The 17166-nt window shown below is 36.2% G+C and overlaps 1 protein-coding gene across 1 annotated transcript in view; it reads right to left on the bottom strand.

The window, feature by feature from the left end:
• LOC111896935 (2-isopropylmalate synthase A-like) overlaps positions 1-17166 on the bottom strand; it is a 27033-nt gene continuing 9867 nt past the window's right edge. The window contains exons 2-9 of the mRNA XM_052771475.1: positions 1629-1709; positions 1466-1555; positions 1292-1378; positions 1070-1170; positions 916-949; positions 752-826; positions 542-623; positions 1-447 (exon numbers count right to left, since the gene is read on the bottom strand). Of these exons, the coding sequence (XP_052627435.1) occupies positions 582-623; positions 752-826; positions 916-949; positions 1070-1170; positions 1292-1378; positions 1466-1549 (423 nt within the window). The 5' untranslated portion in view covers positions 1550-1555; positions 1629-1709 and the 3' untranslated portion in view covers positions 1-447; positions 542-581. The remainder of the gene's footprint in view (positions 448-541; positions 624-751; positions 827-915; positions 950-1069; positions 1171-1291; positions 1379-1465; positions 1556-1628; positions 1710-17166) is intronic.

Consider the following 17166-nt stretch of genomic DNA (forward strand, 5'->3'; position numbering starts at 1 on the left):
TATTTATATGAAATTTAGTTACAACAATCACTGCCTCGGACATAACCAATCCCTAATGACATTAAGATGTTAAAAACCCAATACATGGTACAACTTTTACAACAGAAGTTACTATGACCTGATTGCAATAAAAAAGAATAAACTTAATAGCTTTTTAAGCATTTTCCCAAGTTTAAACGAACCCAATGACATCAAGATGTTACATAAATATACAATTTCGAAATTTTATAGCTATTAAGTAACAAATCTAAGCCCAATCCTTAATTACATCCTTTAAAAGTTAATGGCATACCAATTTATAAAGTAAATTCTGACTTATATCTTATTGTTTCTTCATGTTTAATTATGGCACAAAATAATCTCTAACCTTGTTTTCAATGCACTGATCATCAACAAAACAAAGACATAAATGTGTAAGAGTCCGGTGATAAGGTCATAGAATAGGGCCTACAAAAAGATATGTTGAAAGATCAATACAAATTACACATTTTAAGTAATCTAAAATAATAAGACTATGCATAAGATTAAAATGGTGCATTACCTAAAGAATAACTATGTGTCTATGTGTAAATACCAATGCCTCATTTTGATACCAATGTTATTAGGTCGTCATCAGTGATAACCTGGGAGATAAAGAAGGCAAATAGTAGGGTTAATTATATAACTCACATTCAAGCATAGTTAAAAAAATGATTTCCTTGGTTAATAAACATTTGATATAGATACCATCAAAAGAAAGAGTTTTCACTACCTTTTTCATTTCAGCTACGGATTTAAAGCGCCACAAAAGATCATTAAGTTCATTTCCCTCAAAGTTATAACCAAGCTGGAGAGAAAATAACATATGTTTAATACATAACTAAAAAAGTTGCTCGTTTTTTTTCAAAAGATCACAATATCAACATTGCACTTTACCTCAAAAAGTTTAGCTTTTAGAGCATGGCGACCACTGCATAACAATATTTGCAAATCATTAATGAATCAATGGGAAGTGATCATATTAAATAATCATATGCTAATAATAATCATGGAGCATATAATTATATGAACCAACTGTAATTCAGTATACCTAAGTTTTCCAAGTGTAAGTCCAGACTCATTAGATCGGTGAAGTCCTATATCTTCAGGAGACATGATTTCATAAGTGCTTTTGTTCTTTAAAACCCCATCCTACAAAATAGAAAGCAAGGTCATGTGTCTAGTAATTTAAGTAAAAACTATTAAATCAAGCCACATGAGTACATGACATATATTATATAACATGTTAATAATTGTATAATTTATAACCGACCTGATGGATTCCACTTTCATGAGCAAATGCATTAGTACCAACAATAGCTTTATGTGGTTGCACCATTAGTCCACTGTACTCTTCCACCTATAAATATAACAACGCATGTTCAAAGTGAAGCAAGAACTAGTGTTTAAAAATATTATTAGATGTTAATTAAGTTTTGACATATACCATCTTGCTAGCCATAACAATGTGTTCTGTTTTGATGTCAGTGTAAAGACCACCCAATAATTCTCCTTTGCTTTTTATAGTCATCACCACCTATCATAAACAAATATTACATTATCAACAACAAGCAACAATAGAAGAACACTTCATTGTAAATTACACTCACCTCTTCAAAAGAAGCATTTCCAGCTCTCTCTCCGATTCCATTTATTGTTACTTCTAATTGTCTTGCACCCGAATAAGCTCCCTGGAATTCGAATAGGTAAGCATATGAAGTTATGAATCAAACTTTAATATAAAAACATAATGATTAAGATATAATTAAGCATATATATATATATATATATATATATATATATATATATATATATATATATATATATATACCTCTAAAGTATTGGCAGTAGCAAGTCCTAGATCATTATGGCAATGAGTAGAAATGATGACATTCTAAATTCCAGGGGTGTTGGCTTTTATGTCAGCAATAAGCTGCCCAAATTCTCGAGGCCAGTTATAGCCAACAGTATCAGGAATGCAAAGAGTAGTTGCACCCGATTTAACAGCCTCACCCAGAACCTCATATAAAAATTCTCTATCAGATCTGTTAACAAACATAACACAGATTACAGTGATGAACAATAACAACCCCTAATCCTAACAAATTGCACAAATCAGAAAGGAAGTGGAATAAAACACAAAAAAGAAATTGGGCTACATCATGGATTTATGGTCAATTCACCTTCGTTTTGAGCATAATCAACGTGCGTGTTCTTCAAATTATAGAAGCATACAACCACATGAGTCGTATATAACGATCTACCTTCTCGCAAACTCGGTAAGTTGACGGGGGATTTGGAATTTTCCTTGGTGGCCTGGGTGGCTCCTCGTCGAACAGAGTGCGGATCAGAATGGTGGAGGTGCATGGCGGTATAGTCTTGGGTTTATGGTCGGACTAGTAAATTACACTAATGGTCCTTATGGTTTGGTCCAACATCTGATTTTTTTTATTTACTAATTATATATTTATAATTTTTAGCTTTTAATACTAAAATAGACCCTACCCCCACCTCACCCACTACGCCGCTAGAAGTTTTTGGTCCGTTGTACGCCACCTCTACGGGTGTAAACGAGTCGAGCTACTTGTGAGCTATTCGGGATCGACTCGTTAAAAAATTCAACTTAAACTCGAGTTAAACTTGTCCGAGCCGAGTTCGAGCTTAGTTTCAAGCTCATTTATTAAACGAGCTCAAACCCGAGCTTCATGTGCCAAGATCGAAAAGACTCGCAAGCCTAAACGAGCCTATGCATAATAATATAATATAATTTTTAATTTTAAGTTTGGATATTAAATTATAATTAAATAAATAATTATTAAACATCTAATAATTAATGATAAATGAGCTTTTTACCGAGCTTAAAAATACAAATGAGCTTGATATTTGACTATTAACCGAGCCGAGTTTGAGCCGAGCATTGACTCGTTTAAGCATGTCTGTCAAACGAGTTGAGCCCGAGCCTTTTAAATCATCCACGAACTGAGCTCGAACTTTGAAATTAAAACTCAAATCGAGCCGAGCTCGAGCTCGATCCCCACTAATTTTAAACGAGTCTAGCCCGAGCCTACCCGAGCTCGAGTTCGGTTCAGCTCGTTTACATCCCTGACCACGTCTAACCACCACTTTCTTCGTCAAAAAACTTTCTATTGCCAATATGGAAATGTAGATTGATTTATGTAAAATGGGTCCACCCTCACCGAATCCGCTAGAGGTCACTCATCACATCCTTAGACTTCCGTCTCCATCACTAACGATACCGATGGACCATTAGAAAAGGGGTGACGATGTTGGTGGTGACGGGTGGTGATTCTCGGGATGGAAGGGGATCCGAGGTGAAAGGGGGTGGTGACGAGTAGTGGTTGTCCGAGGTAAAAGGGGGTGCCAGTTGTATTTGTCGAAACGAGCTCAAGCCCGAGCTTCATCTGCCTAGATCGATTAGACTCACGAGCCTATACATAATAATATAATATAACTTTTAATTCTAATTTTGGATATTAAATTATAATTAAATAATTAATTATATTGTTGAATATCTAATAATTAATGATAAACAAGCTTTTTACCGAGCTTAAAAATACAAATGAGCTTGATATTCGACTATCAACCGAGCCGAGTTTGAGCCGAGCATTAGCTCGTTTAAGCATGCATGGCAAACGAGTTGAGCCCGAGCCAAGCACGAGCTTTTTAAATCATCCACGAATTTAAATCATCCACGAACCGAGCTCGAACTTTGAAACTAAAACTCAGATCGAGCCGAGCTCGAGCTCGAGCCCCATGAATTTCAAACGAGTCGAGCCCGAGCCTACCCGAGCTCGAGTTCGGCTTGACTCGTTTACATTCCTGACCACCTCTAACCACCACCTTATTGTCAAACAACTTCATGTTGCCGATATGGAAATATAGATTGATTTCTGCAAAATGGGTCCACCCTCACCGAATCTGCTAAAGGCCATTCATCACATCTCTAGACTGCCATCTCCATCACTAATGATACCGATGAACCATTAGAAAAGGGGTGACGGGTAGTGATTCTCGGGATGGAAGGGGATCCGAGGTGAAAGGGGGTGGTGACGGGTGGTGGTTGTCCGAGGTGATAAGGGTTGTCAGTTGTATTTGTCGAAGGTGAACAGGGTATAGATGGTAATCGTAGGTGGTTGCTGGATCTCTAAACAAGGATGGGTGAAGGTGGGGTACCATTGGTTGGTACCAACAAAATAAATAAACAATAAAAGATATAAACAAATAAAAAAACTAGAAAAATACAAAATAATATTTATCAAAAACAATATAATTATTTTATGTCTTTGTGCAGTATAAAACTCATTGGACCGGTCAAGGAAAAACAAAACTCAAGGACGAGACAATCTTATAATTGAACAAAACATAGAGATCGGAACATAGGGACAATTCTTAAAATTTAAATTTCTGGTTTTCTTATTTAAATTAAATATCGTGTGGAGCGGTTTTTTTTTTTTTTTTTTTTTTTTTTTTTTTTTTTTTAGTAATATAAAAAGACTTTATGGAATCAAAGTTTAAAATAGTAGCATTGGAATATGGATGCGACCACTCATAAGTTCTCTAACTCTTTTTATGCCATGTATAGTATCCCACATTTTATGCCGTGTATCACACGTTTATTATATTTTCATAATGGTTAACCAAATTAATATGAAACATAAACACAATAATTGTATCGTTGAAAGTTAACTATGAAAAGAGATATGATACAATTGATATTTCAAAAATAAAGAATCTGATAATAATTAATTATGTGAACCAATTTTGTATCCTTAATAATCTTGAAAACAAACGAATAGATAATTATTATTGATGATTGATGATGGATTACCCGGTCGTTAGTTTTTAATAATGGTGCAATAGTTAGCTCACATAATTAGCGAGTCAGTGCCCGGCCCAATACATGGGCGGCTTGGGCAAATCTCCAGGGCAGCAAGGAAAAAAGGGCATAATTTTAGCCCAATCTCTTATAGGTAAACTCGGCTCTTGAACTGGTGTTGGAATGTTCCCATCGACGATTCTTCAATCGAGGTAGGAAAGCAAGGGCGCGAAAACTAAAATCACCAATTTGATGCATTGGAAAACGAAGATGCAATAATCACAGTGTAGAAGACGATGAGTTTCCTATCGGTATCTATCCCTAACCTCTTGATTCTTCAATACGGCTATACACCTCAGTCTCCTACATTCCAATTGCATTTGGTATTTCAGCAGACTAAGCGTTCAATTTCTAAAAGTAAAAGACGATATCTCTCTTTAATTCAGAATTTTGGTCTTGATTTGGCGATTTCTATATCCCATCTGTATACCATCCATGGATGATAGTTGATGCCCTCCCCCATTTAATCTGTTTTGTTACCCATTCAATTCCTTAATAGTTGATATGTTCTCTCATTTAATCGATTTTTGGATTTAATATGCGAATAAATCTTAGTTTTTAAGTTTTGCTACAATGTTACTATTGACTTTTTAGTTTGAAGAGTGAAGAGTGAAGACAAGAGTTAGAGACTTCAGAATTGGAATTTAAAGTTTGCTTCAGGCTACTACAAGTATTTTTTTCTATTTGATTATTATTAATTCTTATTTCTCGGTATCTATTAAATATGTATTTTATCTTTCTGATCTCCTTTCTAATTAATCTGAGTTATCTTTAATCTAAACTCTAAAGTTTGAAATTTATTTGAAAGCTGGAGATTATTTTATGTGTTTTGATTTCTGATTTATAAAGTTCTGGAGTTCATCTATTCATGTCTTTAACTTCATATTTGTCTTTTCATTCATGTTTACTTTTCTCTTTCAGTTTGAATTTTATTTGATGTTGTAAATGCTAAGTTTTGTATTTTTGTTTTGAAGATTCTCGATGTCAAAAATAGTTAAAGTAATATGTTTGAATATGTTGTGATTTTGAAACCTACTGTCACCTTGAGTACTTGACGATTTGAATATTTGGAGTTCAAAACTACTTATATAACTCTATAAACCATTCATCTTTTTTGGTTATTTTAGTTTCATGATTGTAGACATAACTAAAATAGTATATCTACCATCTTTCTCTAATATATTGCTAAATGAACTTGATTAACATATAAATATTACGGGCTATATATAGTCCTTCAAAGTTTAAATTTGATTATTCCTATCTATTTAATCAATTATTAACATCTTGTTTTAATTTTCAATTAGAAAGACTTGAGGTTTTGTTATTGTAGATATTGTGAATTTAATCAATTATTAATATTTTGTTTTATTTGTTAGTTAGAAAGGCTTGAGGCATTGTTATTGTAGATAGTGTGAGGTAGATTTTCAATTTGTAGAAATGTATAATGTATTGGTATTGTATTTACTTTTGAAGGGTATAAATATAATGTTGTATTAATATGAAATATAATTAATTAAAAAAATTCATTGTGCTTATGATTAACAAATTTTTGTTATATAAACGTTTGGTGCATCGTTCCATACAAATATATGGGCATCATTTCTTTATCTCGCCCCAGGTATGAAAAATCAATGAATTAGCCCTGTAGGGAGTGTTCGGTACAGAGAAATGAGAGGAGGAAAAGGGAATTATTTCTATTTCCCTTATTTGTTTAAGGCTGAGAAATTAAAAAAAATGAGAAATAACATTCCACCTTTTTCTTTCTCTATCTATTATAGAGAAATGGAGAGAAAGGAAAAATATATCCAAAACCAAGAAATGAAAAAAGAGGCAGAGAGTTGGAAAAGAAGCGGAGAGATGACGAAAGAAAGGGTCGTCTTTCTTGTTTCCCACTTTTGTAGTCCTAACAGGTAGACTCCATCTCTGGTGTTTTTGGCATCCTTCTCCGATCGACTCTTAGTTTATAACCCATGAGAACCACAGTTACAAAATTAATTAAACATTTATAGTAAAGACTCAAAATTATTAATCAATTATTTTAAATAAATTATTTATTAAGAGATCTTTTAGTTATATAAAATTATAATGATTGATTTAAATAAAGATGTGAAATTATATCAGTTTATAACTTGTATTAATTTTATTTTAATTTTTATTCTAACGTTATTAATTTAATGTAATTAAAGTGAGAAATTTAAAATTTGAAATTTAAAATGAATAATCAATAGATTGACAAGTGGTATGCATTAATTAGGAGACATAATAAGGTGACACATGACAAAATGAGAATAAAATATGCATTAATTAGGAGCCCTAATAAGATGATACATGTCAAAAGGAGAATAAAACTATTCTTTTATTAGAATAGGAAGATGACGATTAGGAACTGAGACTCAGAGAGCCGATGTAAAATCAGATGCCTCTAAGGAAACTGATTAGAAATGGGTACAATAGAAGTGCCATGGAAGCAGCTTCTTCTCAACGCACTGCAGTTTAATTCCCTACTCATATATGATAGATATATCCCTAACACATCGTTTTTCTTTTTTCTTTATCCAAACACCTTATATCGCAATAACCTTGCTCTCAATTTCTGGTTTTATAGGCAACAATAGGATTCAATGGAATAATTCACAGTTTATAATTTGTGCGTCTTTGAATTCTAATCATGTGCTTGCTTGTTTGAATTCATGGAAGCCAATTGGTCAATATCATGGGGGAGTCATAAATAAATGTTGACAATAATATCAACTATGATGGTGAATTTATTTTCATAGATAATGAAACTTTCCATTGAATTTTGTTGAGAAATAAATCACATGACTCATGATCATAAACTCCATTTCCAGGCCATTAGAATAAAACTTATTGGTATAATGTTGCCTCTATAAGTTTTCCATTAGCAGTAATTATAGTGGAATGAGGCTTTACATTGATACAAAATACTTGTTCGTTTAAGAGCAAGTGGGGAAAATAATATTTGTATCGAACACAATAACACTTATAATATGCTAGCGGATCCGATACGAAAGGTTTACCACCAAATTATTTGAACATGTCATCAATATGGGTTTAAGGGTACAACTATTATTATGTAATTCTAGCATAGTGCTTTAATGGAACTTTTAATTTTAATTTAATTTATTCAAGTACATGATTATTATTCCTCAATAAAATGCAATTTGTCTATATTCATAACTTGTGCACAATTACTTTTTATATAGACAAATATAATGCATGACCACTTAGATCTATAGTCATATGGCTTAACTTAATCTTAAGTTTCATATGAAGTACCATAGTATGATTGGTAGGGGTCCCATATCGAAAATGCTGCTTCAGACTGTACTTTTCTGCTTTTGGTATTAATATGAAACATGATGAACTTATCTTGGCCAAATAATGAAACATGTATATAAATAGTTACTCGGCCAAGTGGGAGAATGTTGGAAAATAACATATTGATGTGGCCTTAGGACTATGTGGTAATGTTCATTACATGTAAGGTACATTTATATTGTGTACCATAATGTTTTCCATAATGACATATCAGGTCCCTAGACTTTAATATTTGTAGTATGATGGATATGACAATTGTCTATAACTTGAGGGACCAAATTTGTGTGGTTCCAACCTCTTTTCCATAAGGTGCAACTAATGAATTTAATGCCTAAGTATATAGACGATCTGGAGGAATTTGAAGAGATCTCCAACTATGATCTAACTGTTGGATTAGATGTCTAAGCCCATAACAATTATTGGTTTGTATTCGACCTGAGACTAGCATGGTCATTTAAGTTGCACTTCACCGGAACAATTTATATAGATAGTCTTTTGAGAATAGTATGTTTATGATTTATATTAATATATTATAAGTTCTAATATATTAATATGGAATTATATAATTTAATTAGTATTGATTAAGAATTAATTTAGTGATAATAAGGGAACTAATTAAATATGGAATCTTATATATATAGCATGGGCCAAGTTCATTTAGGTTGGGCTAAGCTTTCAAGGATAGTCCATGGAGTTTTTAACCCATGGATCCTATGGAAATGAAAGGTCATGAGTATTAGGGTTTACATGAATGTAACCCTAATCCTCCATACTATATAAAGAGGTCTTTGGCACATAAAATGGAACTAGTGTGTGAGGATACAAGAGTGGGTCGATTTCTAGTGTGGTTACTATTCTCTCAAGCTTTTCAAGGTGTTTTTGATGATTTGTGATTCCACTTGAGGCATCCACATTATTGGTGCTAGGATCTTAAAGCTCTAAGGAATCAAGCACGCATAAAAGGTATGCCATTCTACTAGATTCTTGTATTGTACATACTTCATATTATGCTAGTTAGGACGAAACCTTGGAATATTGAATATTCACATGTATAATAGAGAAAGCATAGATCCAAGGTTAATAGGGTTGCATGCACACCATAGGAGTGTTAGAATGCTCAAAATCCATCAGTGATATTAAAGACTAGGCTTGTTTTCAATTATACTTGATGAAAATTGCTGAAAAAAAAAAAGCTGAAAAAATCGATTTTCTGGCTGTCTGGGCTGTGGACTCGCCGAGTCCATGAATAAATTTTTCCTACTCGTCGAGTAGGTTTATACACTCGACGAGTAGGAGCCTCTGACAACATATTTTCGACTTTTAAGGCTGAAATTGGACTAGAATTATTACCCTAAGCTGTTTTTTGAACCTATAAACCTGTTTTTGATGTGGTAATTCTAATCCAATTCAAAAGATAATTGTCAATAGATTCATGTTTTGTATTAGTTTAATTGTTAGACTAATTTCATGAAAATTGTTTGATTTGAATTATCTTGTTCTTATGAGTTAGTTTAGATTAATAGAAAAATTATGTGATAATCTGTTTTCGATCCAAATTGATCTAGATGTTGTTCATAATATGTGTTTTTGTAACTTGTCCTCAAGTTATATGAAAAGTCTCATTTATGATTTTTAAAGATCATAAGATTTCCATAAGTTATAAAAAATGAAGCGTCTCATTTTTTAATGCTTTAAAGTCTTCCATAACTTGTCCTCAAGTTACGGAACTTGAAGAGTTTTTCATTAAAAACTACTTTAAAATCATAAGTTATGGAATTGAAAAGTTTTTTGAATTGTTCAAAACTTGCCCTCAAGTTTTGGAATTTGTAAAGTTTCCCCTTATGAATACTTTAATTCCAAGTTAAACCCTTAGAATTTTTAAAGTTAAAAATTCAACCCTTACACTATTATAATATTAATAGTTAATAGTTATATATATATATATATATATATATATATATATATATATATATATATATATATATATATATATATATGTATAAGAACAAAGTCATTCTTACCGTTAGTAGGCCTCATTCACGAAGTCGGTCTATAAGGGGGGGGGGGGGGGGTATAAGGTTGTTGCCTATAAAATAGCAGCTTAATGGTTGTCCACTCTTACCCACCGCTTCCTTGACTGGTGGAGGGTCGTTAGCCGAACAGGTAGGACAAAGACTATAATTCTCGTTATAAGTATAATGATAAAAAATAAACTAACTAAACCTTTTATAAATTCTCAATCTTAGTTACTTTAGGAAAATGTGAATTTGGTGCTAACCCATGAAATCACACTTTGCACCTTGCTTAAGTCGTTCGTGGAGCGTGTGTGGTTAACCGGCACACTAACTTGGATTTAACAAGGTTGGCAAAGGGTAGCTTAAGGTTTATCATAGATCGGTGGAGTGCATGTGGTTAACCGACACATCGATTAAGTGATAAAAATTAGGAGTACCAAATATATTTGCATGGTTATTCACACCTTGTTTGTGATCCTCGGCATCCCCGTCACAAACTTGAGAGGGCACAATCGAGATTTAAACATGCCATTGAAAAGTTCAATGAATCTCAAAAGATCTAGGAGTTTCAAACCAATTAAAACCTAATATCTGTTTCGTTTTTCATGGTGGAAATTGGTGAATCGTCATTCGTATACCTTCAAATATTTTGTAGCTTGGATTACGACATCCCTCTTCCAAGTTATAAAATATTGTGTTGGGTCCTAGCCTTAATATTTTATATTGGGTGTTATATTAAGGACTTTAAATCAACTAACTTGAATTTCTCCCATTGTAGATATTTGGTTCAGACAACTATAACCTTCCCAAATCTCTTGAAACATGCTTTCCTAATGAATATGATGTCCCGTGGTTGGATCATGGAAATCATATTTCAATTCCTCCACCTCCTCCAATTATTCTCCCTATCCCACAAGTTCTTGAATAGTTCAAGGTTACTCAAGTCACATTGGCAAGCAAAGTCTATGTGTGCTCACATCTTGGAGATGAAGTCACATATTGACAAGCCGGGAGAGTTGGGTGTCAAAGTCTTGAGGAAGTTGGTTGTTGACTAGGTTCTTCAATCACTTTCTAAGTCACATGGTGAGTTCCTTTAGGACTACTATATGACAAACCATGACATGACCCTTAATGATCTTACCTATTTGCTTGATGCTGCTGAATCAGCAATGATTTGGAGCACTGGTAAAGCAAATTTGATTGGAAGATCGACTTCCCAAACTTCCATGGACATTGACAATGGTAACATTGGAAATCCAGAAAAGGTTTCTCTTCCCAATGGAAAGGGATCAACCATAGTCAACTCGGTTGACAAAATAGCTAAGTCTGAGATAGTCCCGTGTACCATTCCCAATGAGTCCATACGTTTCTATTGCCAAAAGAAGGGGCATTGGTTGTGAAGATGCCCTGACTAACTGAAAGATCTGAGAGAAGGAAGAATCAAAAAGTTTGACTCTGCTTAAGGTAAGTACACTATCTAACTCTGTTAAGTTTCTAATTGTTGATTCTTATTACATGATGTGACTAGGTTGCATTTTGATGTTTTGCAGGATCAAGCAAAGGGAAGGAAGCTTAAAAGAAGAGTATGATGAATCTGATCGTGAAGATGGATTTCAATCGCATGGTTTGAAGATCGGATTCTTGAGTTACTACTTAGGGGTTATGATAGATTGCTAGGAAATATGTAATAGCATAGTTTTCATTTAAAGTTGCATTGTAAGGAAAAGGGTTTTTCCACATTTTATAAATAAATAAAATTTTGTTTTATTTTATTTTATATCTCCTTGCAATGGCATTTATGAAAAATTGATGTTTGTATGTTTCTAGAAATAATGGATATATGAATTTGATTCTTTCATTTGTGGTAGTGTCCAAATTTACCAAATAAGGAAAGATTCTCATCACCCAGGTTTCAATTAGACCGAAACTTGGAATCATGCAAGTTGTATTGTATGATGAATGAAAATTAAGACTAATTCCTTGTTCACGTGTATATGTGAGTCAAGTGAAGGACAAAGGGACGAGTACACTAGGGTCTGCGCTGGTCAGGTCCACTACAAAGATCGATAAGGCTATTCCTCATGATTTACTAAAGTTTAGTAAGTATGGTTATACTTACAAGTTTAAGTATAATTCTGAAACATTGGAAAAGTTTCAATGTATAGCAGAACGAATGAGAAGAATCAAATTAGGCAGAAAGATAAAAGTTACTCGAATCTGAAATGATGGGTGAGTACTTGAGTATCATGTTTATGATCGTCTTAATGATTATGAAACCATATCACAATTCATCCTCTAAGGACATCTTAGTGCATTCTTATGGCTAAGAAGAGGAGTCATGAATTGTTGAAATGGTTAAATCAAGAAGATGAGTCATACTCCAAGATTGTAACTTGAGTGACACATCTTAAAGAAGGTTTATAACACTTGGAAAATGTAAGAGTAAAATGCTTTCTACTCTTGTAAATTTGAAATTGGTAAGTTGTGATGTTTTGGATAAAACAAAGACCGACTAAGGCCAATTGTGTGAAGTGTTTGTCTTGATAAAGAATCCGTACTATATCTTGAATATTTGTATGTCAAGGAATGGTTCTTGACAAGAGAGTCTTATATGTCAAGAGGACAGTGGGAGTCTTAAAGATCCTGAAAGAGTTTCAAGAACTAATCAAAAATAAAACCTGTAGTTTATCACTAGCACACGCTTGAGGTTTGTAACCTATTGTGTTGACATATTCCTAATTTTGTGCCTATTCTAGTTAAAGTTGACTATGCATCTGAATTCTACAAGTTCTCAACTGTTTTCATAACAACTTGGAAGCAATGGTAGGCCCTTATGCTGCCAGGTGGCAAGATTTTAAGATTACACAAGTTCAGTCCATATGAGTTTGGATTTGTCACTAACCTTGTCTTGTGATTATGGTTTTGACAAATTCACATGGTGAGGAAATGCTTTCACTAAGTAGGTTTTAAGTAGATAGCAATTGTGATATTTGCATTCTCAAAGTCGTTAGTGGAGTGTGTGTGGTTAGCCGACACACTAACATGGACTTGTGAGAAATGACAAAGATCTAAACAATTGAGACTATGATTACGACATCCCTTTTCATAGTTCTTAGATTGTTTAGACACACATGTGAGCTATCGAAGGAAAGGTGTATGATTTTGATAAAGTTCTATCAAAGCATCTCGTATCAGAAATTTGAACTTTGGTAAAAAAGTCAATAAAGTATTGATTTTAGAAGTCCAGCTGATTTATGGATATATGTCAAAGATAGTGGGAGCATAAGTGTTATGCTAACAATTATCATGTTAGTGGGAGCATGATAATTATGATAAGTGTTGCAAGTTTGTAACGACCCGTCTCCGGTATGATGATTCCATGGTATTTATTTTGTAGTTTGCAAGAGGGACTTGGCGAGTTCATAGCCTGACTCGCCGAGTAGGGACGGGATTTCGAGCACGTGTTAGCTGGCGACTCGGCGAGTCTGTCTGTCTGTGAGAAACCCTAAATCCCCGGGTTGCCCGCTATTTAAGCCACCTTATAGCACCCAATCTCGCCTCCTTCACCCTCAGAGAGCTGTGAGAGAACCCTAATTCGTTCTTGAGTAATTTATGTGATCTTGTGTGCATTTGTGAAGGCTTGAAGAAGGAGAAGAAGAAAGGAGCAAGGAGAAGAGTTGTAGAGCAAAGATTCAGGGGAAAACCAGAGTTCTTTGAGGTATTCTTCAGATTTCTTTCCCTTTTATGCTTTAAAAACCCCTCTAGATCTAGTTGATGCTATTCTCAAGCCTTATGTTGTTATGGAAGCCCTTTTATGTCGAGATATCCTTAGATCTGTCCATTTAGGAGTTGTAGAGCCCAGATCTATTACCTTTATGGAGCTATTTTGCATCATAACCCTAGATCTACCCTTTTAAGTGCCTTTTTAGCCTTTATCCCCTTTTTCATGTGTTTGTACACGTAAAGTTGGAAACTTTACGTGGTAAATCAACTTATTGGACTCAGATCTATCATTTGTATGTAACGGATTCAAGCAGAATCGAGTGTAGAATAGTTGCATGGTTGTGACTCGGCGAGTCGAGTCGCGAGTCCCCGATTTCTTCCTTTTGAGCGGTGTCGAGTGGGACCAGTGAGTAGTGGAGTGGACTCAACGAGTTTGAGGGTAGACTCAGTAATGGAGGGACTCGGCGAGTTGTTCATACAACTCGGCGAGTCCAAGGCAATCTTCTTAGCTCGAAGAACAACTCGTCGAGTTGTTCATATGACTCGGCGAGTCGGATGCAGATTGCCTAAGTTTTTGATTCAAAAGAGAACTCGTCGAGTTGATGCCATACTCGACGAGTAGCAGCGAGTAGGGTCGAGGAGTAAGAATAGGGACTCGGCGAGTTGGCGGCCCAACTCGGCGAGTCAGATCAACCGTGAGTTGACTTTGACCGAGAGTTGACTTTGACCAAGGGTAAAAGGGTCATTTTACCCAGTGCAATGTTTAGTATTTGATTGAGTGTGTTTATGGACTTGTAGCCGGGGAGATACCGGAGCAGCAGCAGTTAGCTTCCAGAGCCATACACACAGCAGCCAGTTCGCGAGGTGAGTTTCCTTCCAGTAGGATCAGGGTCTAAGGCCGCAATGCCGGCCCGTTCAGTTAGTAGTAGTTTCAGGACCCGGTCCAATGCAGTAGCTAGTATGTTTGACGCCTCCGTGGCTCAGACAGGATGTATGTGTTTATGCGATGTTCAGTCAGTTAGCTTCGGACTTCGGTCCGATGGAGGGGACAAGGTCCCAGTCAGTTAGCTTCGGACTTCGGTCCGATGGAGGGGACAAGGTCCCAGTCAGTTAGCTTCGGACTTCGGTCCGATAGAGGGGACAAGGTCCCGGTCAGTCAGCTTCGGACTTCGGTCCGATGGAGGGGACAAAGTCCCAGTCAGTCAGCTTCGGACTTCGGTCCGATGGAGGGGACAAGGTCCCAGTCAGTCAGCTTCGGACTTCGGTCCGATGGAGGGGGCAAGGCCCCAGTATGTGCTTTATATGTTCTTATATGGTATGTGGTAGTTTGGGGGAGCTCACTAAGCTTCGTGCTTACAGTTTCAGTTTTGGTTTCAGGTACTTCCGCAAGCAGAGGGAAGAGCTCGGGATGATGGCATCGCACACACCACAGCTTCAGCTTTTATCCTGGGAGTTGATTCAGTTTTGATTTTGATATGACATAGATATGATACAGTTTTCCGCACAGTGTTCTTTTTTATTATGTTTGGGATACATTACGTATGGTTTTATGATATGACACTCAGATTATGGTTTTGGTTATATTGAAAAATGAAATTTTTGGGTCATATTTTTGGGTCGTTTCAAGTTGGTATCAGAGCCTTGGTTTGAGGGATTCGGATACACTTCTGGGTGTATCTGAACTCAAACTAAGGGGAAGATAGAAAGATTTTTTTTAAAAAAAGGAAAATGTTTTCTAAAGAGTTTTGAAAGCACTTAGAAAGAAAGAAATTTTTAAACGAGATAAAGGTGTGGTGCATGCGATCAGCCGAGCTCAAGTAAGTACTCCCAAATTACCCATACAAGTTATATGTTCAGTTTCAGTTTCAGTAGAACAGCATGCTAGTATAAGACTAAGGATCTAGGAGGATGCCTTATGTGCCTGCTTTATGTGTTACAGCTTCATGAGTATTGCATGCTAGTATTGAGTAGACAGCAGTAGGATAGCCTGTTTAGGTTATGCCTGATAGTAGGAGCTTAACATTGTATGCTAGTACAGTTTCTCATTATGAGAATAGATTTGCCTGAGAATGTTTCCTTTATCCGAATGCTGCTTGCTTCGTGCTTTGTGGGGTTCTGAGTGATGGGAGTTAGCCATTAGGTGAACACGTCACACCACATGTGATCAGGGTTGAATAATCCCAGAGTGCTGGAATTGGCCCTATGGCGCAGCTCTTGTTTGAGTCCAACCGTTATAGGGACGAGTCTTTTACTTGAAGGATTATCTGAGCCACGTCACATGTGATGGTGTTCAGGTGGTGGCTAATTAGCATTATAAGGAGGCCTTGAGCAGCTGAGGACTAGTTGTGTTGAGTCTGAGGTTTCCCTAGGGCAAGCCTAGGATGAGAGTAGCAGAGATTAGTAGTAGTAGAAGTGACTTGGTGGAGTCAAGGCAGTTCTTGAAGAAAGTACGGATAGATGTGGAAGGTAGTATGGGCCCGTGATACTGAAAGCAGAGGATCCGTACTCGAATCAAGAAAGGCCGAGACAAGACCAGGAAGCTAGTTGTAGTACCAATGATCCCTTGAGATATTTCGGTTTTCTGATGTAGTTGTGATGTGTTTCAGAATGGTGGTTTTGCGTTCGAGACCAGCAGCCGGCAGTGGAGGTGCCGGGGAGGGATCAGGTTCAGGCTCGGGGGATGAGCGCATGGATGAGCAGACCCGAGAGTTTCTTTCTTCGGAGATTACGCGCATCATTATAGAGCAGACTCCTGTGATCTTCGGTTCTATCAAGGAGGGAATTCTAGAGCTGATGGATGAGAGATTGGGCACCTTCCGTGCCGAGGTGGCGGCCATGATGGGGTCGCGCACCCTTACATTCAGGGAGTTCATGGCATGTGGAGCTCCGGACTATCATGGGGCGCGGGACCCCATAGCGAGTACTAGATGGTTGGCGGATGTGGCCAATGCTTTCCGCACTAGCAGGTGTCCCGAGGGGGACAAGGTCAGATTGGCATCCTGTCTTCTGAAGGACAGGGCACGGGATTGGTGGGAGGAGGTCGGACATTCCATTGGAGATGACACAGCATTGGACGCCATGACCTGGGCTGATTTCTCTACCAGGTTCAGGGTGGAGTTTGCAACGGTTATTGAGGTGCAGCAGTTAGCTAGGGAGTTACAGGACCTCACCCAG

The sequence above is a fragment of the Lactuca sativa genome, chromosome 1 (assembly GCF_002870075.4).
Source record: "Lactuca sativa cultivar Salinas chromosome 1, Lsat_Salinas_v11, whole genome shotgun sequence".
NCBI classification, from domain to species: Eukaryota; Viridiplantae; Streptophyta; class Magnoliopsida; order Asterales; family Asteraceae; genus Lactuca; species Lactuca sativa.